This window comes from Octopus bimaculoides, chromosome 5 (genome assembly GCF_001194135.2).
Source record: "Octopus bimaculoides isolate UCB-OBI-ISO-001 chromosome 5, ASM119413v2, whole genome shotgun sequence".
Lineage (NCBI taxonomy): Eukaryota > Metazoa > Mollusca > Cephalopoda > Octopoda > Octopodidae > Octopus > Octopus bimaculoides.
The window spans coordinates 76,556,747-76,563,064 of record NC_068985.1 but is presented as its reverse complement, the minus strand read 5'-3'; the positions used below and the strand labels follow the sequence as shown (position 1 = coordinate 76,563,064).

The following is a 6,318-nucleotide window of genomic DNA, read 5'->3' as shown; positions in this document are numbered from 1 at the left end:
TGGATTTTCATAGATGAGTTCTTGAAACTTGGTTATTTCCCCTAAAACTATATATTTTATATATATTTTAATCTATAAAGCTCAATTTAATTTTAATTTTTTATAAATTGATTTTAATTGAGTTTTTACCTGTAATTTTGGATTTTGTCCCTAATATTATTATTATATATATATATATAATACAAATAATATGTGAGTATATGCATATATACGTACATGTATGTACATACCTACATCTACATGTATATATAGATGTATATCTGGGTACAGGACATCACAAAAAAACGTGGACAAAATGAAAAACAGAACATAAACAGAGCCCAGAAAACGCACAGGTTACATAGAGAACATTTCCTTCATCAGCTACACACACAAATATGTATACGTAAGTACATGTATGAATGTAAGTATATGTGTATGTGGGTATGCATACATGCTTTAGACAGTAGTTCTATCTTACAGATATATTGTATATGTTCTGAGTTAATTAAAACAACTAAAACTGTCTTCTTTATGTTAACAGGTCTACAATGGAACTATTTCTGATGAAAACAAGTTGCACCAGGGTGAGGGTTTTACAGGAACTACAGTTCCTCCTATTCTAAGTTCAAATTCTGGAAAATTCATTTTAAGATTAAAGACAAGTGCCAACACTGCTGGTGTTGGTTTCAACGCTACATTTTATGGAGGTAATTATTATGTGGAAATACTTAATTTTATTTCTTTCATTTAAGTTAATTTGTCTATTTTCTTTCAATTTTTAATTAGGTTACACAGCTGACACTTCCTACTGGCAATATGTTAATTTTTCTGTAATATACAGATATAGGTACGACACAACCTTTCTGAACATTGATAATCTGGAGCATTACTGTGTGTTGGCACTCCATCGCTTACGACGTCAAGGGTTCCAGTTGATCCGATCAACTGAACAGCCTACTCGTGAAATTAACGTGCAAGTGGCTGAGCACTCCACAGACATGTGTACCCTTAACGTAGTTCTCGGGGATATTCAGCATGATACAGTGTGACAAGGCTGACCATTTGAATCACAGGCACAACAGAAACAGGAACTAAGAGTGAGAGAAAGTTGTGGTGGAAGAGTACAGCAGGGTTCGCCACTATCCCCTTCCGGAGCCTCGTGGAGCTTTAGGCGTTTTCGCTCAATAAACACTCACAACGCCCAGTCTGGGAATCGAAACCGCAATCCTACGACCACAAGTCCGCTGCCCTAACCACTGGGCCATTGTGCCTCCGGAGCATTACTACCATACTAGTGAACTGATACCTTGCATAGTACAGAATTAATAAATTTGTATCATTTATACTAATATACAGGTTCCTGTGTTTCATTTAATTATTCAAGTAAATTTGATATTTGTTTAATTCAGAATGTGAGCTACTATGGTTTGGAAAAAAAAAAAAGAAACAGTATTTCAGAATAACTTTGAAACCAAAGGTTCTGAGAAATCTGTATTTTGTTTATTACTCTGTCAGTATATGAAGATCTAACAGCAAGGCTCCAAGTGATGTGGTTCTATGGAAACTGTAACTAATCCAAAGAGAAGAAACTTAAGTTGAGAAAGACAGTTGCCATTAGGAACTGTCTTCATTACCTATGAGATGTTAGAAGCAATGACAATAGGTCTGGAAATGGAAGGATCAGAAACAATATCTCTTTTTCTTCTTAGGAATAAGAGATGTTGTCATGTGATTGGGTTAAATTGCCATTGTCAAACATAAATTGAAAATCCCAGTGGGAATGAAGTGAGAGAGTTTGGGGTGCACATTTTCAGAAGCAGTCCCTTTTTGGGTTGGAAAGGTCATTAAAGTTTTCACAATCAGGAACAATAGAACAGAGTAGAAGAATATGAGAGGACTGTTGGTCATTTGTAAAGTATGGGATTGGAATTATAACAGGAAATTTTCGTGATTTTATCCTCAAGAGTATTAGGTGCGAAGCCATTTTTGTTAAAGAATGGGAGGTAGCAAAATTCTGTTTGGTGTTTTGAAGGTGCAACTAAAATGAACTAAAAGGTTCAGAACAGATCACGTTAATTTGAATTCTAATGTTTTACTAAGGTATGTTTTATAAATATATATATTGCTAGAATATGGATATTCTTGATCATCACATGTCAAGGGAATCTCAACAAATTTTCTATAGAAAATCTGTAGCAATAACCTCAACATGCAATTTAATAGCACAGCTAATACAATATGACACAGTATCAACTTAGTGGTATATTATGGTGCATAACAAAATATGGTGTACCTACAGGTAATTCCTGATCATGTTTTCTATGAAGAGAAAAGAATGTGCCTACAAAAATTGAATTGTTTCCACCTGTAATATCAGTCTTCTCAGCTGGAAATGATTACCTGGCACCCAGTAACAATGCCATTGTCTGACAATTCAACCTTTTATTTTCAGATAACTATTGTGGACCAGTTCCAATTTTAGAGGGAGGACGTTGGACACATGCCACAGGATTTAATACTGGAAACAATGCTACATTTGAATGCTTTGAGAACTTTGAGGCAAAATCTGGAAATACCATCTATTGTGACAAAAATGGTCGTTGGGAACCACAACCAGAATGTACAGGTAAAAAGACCATTTCTAAGTTTCTTTTACTCCACATACATGCATACATGTATGTATGTATGTATGTATGTATGTATGTATGTATGTATGTATGCATGCGTACATACATTCATATATACATACATACTTTAACAAAAAATTACTGCAGTTCCTAGTATTGCTGCATATGCATGTATGTGAGTATATGTGTTTATATGTATGTGTTCCTTATTTCTTTAACTTTCTCTCTCTGACTATTACCACAACCTTCCACCAAACACTCTTCTCTCTCTTTCTTATTGTCCCCACTACCACTTTGTTTAGTATAGCTCCTCTTCCTCCAACTGACAGCTTTCTTAAGTTTCACAGATGTACACATGTATAAGTGTTTGAGCATTATAGAATTTATAAATTTTTCCATCATATTTAAAACTTTTTTCTTAGATCTTAGATCAACTTGTAAGAATTGTCAGGTTTGCTTTTGTGATAAGAAGCTTACTTCCTAACCACGCGGTTCTGGGTTCATATCCACTGCATTGCACCTTGGGCAAGTGTCTTCTACTACAGCCTTGGGTTGACCAAAGCCTTGTGAGTGAATTTGGTAGACGAAAACTGGAAGAAGCCCATCATGTATATATACATATATGAGTTTGGTAAGAGAGACAGATAGAATAAGAACCAGACTTAGCAAAAAAATTAAGTCCTGGGGGGTCAATTCATTCAACTAAAACTTTCTCAAGGGGGGTGCCCCAGCATGGCTGCAGTCTAATGACTGAAACAAGTAAAAGATAAAAGATATTCCTGATTTTCTAGTCAAATAATTAATTACAGGAGTGACTATCAATAACAATCCTTTGCCTGTTCCGAATACCACATATGATGCACAGAGCATACTTCCTTGGTGTCCATGCATTATATGTGATACATACTCCCAATCTTTTCAACCACTGGAGTAACTTGGGACTTGTGAAAAAGAAAGCTTTATTTTACTCAAATCATGAAACTAGAGCTAACTAAAAGTCTGAAAACAAACATGGAAGTTTAGGACAATCTTATGAAAATACTTTGGACATACAAAAGGTTAAAGGCTATGAATTGTGAAATATCATTAGAACTGGTGCTATTTTGGTGAGCCACAAACTGGCAGAATGTGCCATGACATTTTGTCCAGTGTACTAGCAATAGTTCATATTATTTTAAAGAGGTTTTGATAATTTTTGACCTTACAGAGAACAAAGAAATTAAGGTCTTAATTCTTGTTGTTCCTACTTTAAAAAACTATGATCAGCTCATTGAAGACGATTTTACAGTTAAATGGTGTAATGAACATTAAATAATAATGAAGGTTTTTTTGTTTTTTTTTGTTTTAATGTTCACAAGATACTTCTGTGCTACAATTCTAACTTGAGTAGAGATAACAAAAGTTAATTACAATAATGCTTCCTAATTGGGACACAAAGCCAGCAATTTTGAAAGGAGTAGAGGTGGGGGTTGTCAAAACAATTGGCCCTAGTGCTTGACTGCTACTTTATTTTATCGACCCTGGAGAGAGGGAAAGTAATGTTGACCTCAATGGGACTTGATCTCAGAATGTAAGGAGTCAGAGCAAATACCACAAAGCTTTTTTAGATGATGTAACAACTCTGCTTTCTTTAATCAATAACTGTTTCAAGTTTTGGCACAAGGCCAGCAATGTTAGAGGCAGATGTAGAAGTAGGTGACACACTGACTCTAGTGCTTAGCTGCTACTTTATTTTATTGATCCAAAAAAGGATAGAAGGCAGAGCTGACCTTGGTGGGATTTGAATTCATAATGTAAAGCACCAACACTTTTGATTCCAACACACCTGAAATTTTCTCTGTTTTTTTTAATACAAATTTCCTGTTTTAAAGTGACCTAAATTAAAATTTTCCATATAAACTATCATGTTAATTTATGTTTTGTATACCAGCTTCATAATGATAAAGTAATTTTAATAAATATTTTTATTATTTTCAAATTAATTGAAACAAAGGAATTGTATTTCAACAGAAATATGGTAATGAAGGGAGTAAAATATGATAATAAAAGGGTATAAAATCTGAACCTATAGTGTAAGGTGTCACTAATCATGACAGAAAACTATAAAACACTTCCAAAGCTCTGACCATTCAATATTTTTTTCACTGAAACTTACAAACTCGTTTGGGAAGCCTGTATTAAAGAGTAGGCTGAATTAAAATAATAAAAATATATTGCAAACCTGACTAACATACCTTAAAATAATAGCACAGCAAACTTAGCTGACATACATCTGTCACCATTTACAACAGCTGACAAGCAGCAAACAGTTAGCTAGGGTTCCAAGGTATATTCTATTTACATACATAGAGGGTGCGATGGGTAAATTGTCAACATTTTGTATATTTAATTTCTTGCATGCGTATTGCTTGTTTTTGATTTTGTCAACTACACAGTACAGTAGGGTCTGTTGGGCACCATTTGTGAGAAAAACAGCACCATGACACAATTCAACAGCCAGAAATTTGGAAACGGCATGCTGTTCTGCTTGGCATTCATGTCAGAAGCTCCAATACAAAGATTTCAGAGTTTTGGGGTGTCAATCTGAGGACAATGCAATCTGAGGACATGTACCAAGAGTGTCTTTTTTCTGTGGATGTTTACAATATCAAATTGTTGGATCAGGTGATGAAAGTTGCAGAGAGAGTCATAGCCCAACTAATTAAAGAGAGAGAGTTAGTCTAGATAAGATGCAGTTTGGTTTTGTGCCAGGTAGAAACATCACTGATACTATATTTCTGGTAATGCGACTGCAGGAGAAACACCTAGCCAAAGATAAACCTCTGTACTTGGCTTTTGTTGACTTGGAGAAAGATTTTGACAGAGTCCCATAATCCTTTACCTGGTGGTCAATGCGGAAACTAGGGATAGATGAGTGGTTGGTGAGAACTGTACAAGCCAGACGCTACCAGTAAAGTGAGGGTGGGCAATGAGTACAGTGGAGAATTCAGGGTATAAGTAGGGGTTCACCAAGGATTGGTGCTCAGTTCTCTCTTGTTCATCATAGTCCTCCAGGCAATTACAGAGGAATTCAAGATAGGCTGCCCCTGGGTGCGCTTCTATGCTGATGACCTTGCTCTTATAGTTGAGTCACTACCTGAACTAGAGAAGTTCCAGGTATGGAAGCAAGGTCTAGGATCAAAGGGTCTTAGAATTAAACTAGCAAAAACCAAAGTCTTAGTGAATAGGAAGGCAGACAAATCGCAAATCCCTTCAGGTAGATGGCTCTGCTCAACCTGTAGGAAATGTGTAGGTTGAAGCTCCATAAGATGCACCCAGTGTAAGCTTTGGACATATAAAAAAACATATCGTATATATGTATATGTATATCTAATATTTGTGTTCGACCGTGTGACGCGTTTAAATAAAAGGAGTCCTCTGTTTTTCCATTCGTCACCATATCTCCTTTTTGAGTTCGCACGGTCGTTCCTTACAATTGGTGACCCCCGACGTTGATTCGTTCATACAGCCCTTCTGATCTGTACACCCAACGTGAAAAGTTCACATAACTTTTCCAAAAATGGTGACTAAATGCCAGTAATAGACCAACCGTTCCTTAAGTCTTTTTCACTACATCTTTTTTTTTATTTCGTCTGTTTGCTTTCGACAAACCGACTGGTGCGAGGCTAGTGTAGTGAAACTACCTACCGCCATTAGATACAAAACTGCT

The 6,318-nt window shown here is 35.7% G+C and overlaps 1 protein-coding gene across 3 annotated transcripts in view; it reads left to right on the top strand.

Annotated features, from left to right (window-relative positions):
- Positions 1–6,318, top strand: part of LOC106881248 (uncharacterized) — a 276,422-nt gene that overhangs the window by 115,220 nt on the left and 154,884 nt on the right. For all 3 annotated transcript variants that reach the window (XR_008264114.1, XM_052967796.1, XM_052967797.1), the window contains exons 13-14: positions 524–689; positions 2,435–2,608. Coding sequence is in view for 2 of the 3 variants with exons in the window: in XM_052967796.1 (XP_052823756.1) it covers positions 524–689; positions 2,435–2,608 (340 nt within the window). In the remaining variant the exon portion in view is untranslated. The remainder of the gene's footprint in view (positions 1–523; positions 690–2,434; positions 2,609–6,318) is intronic.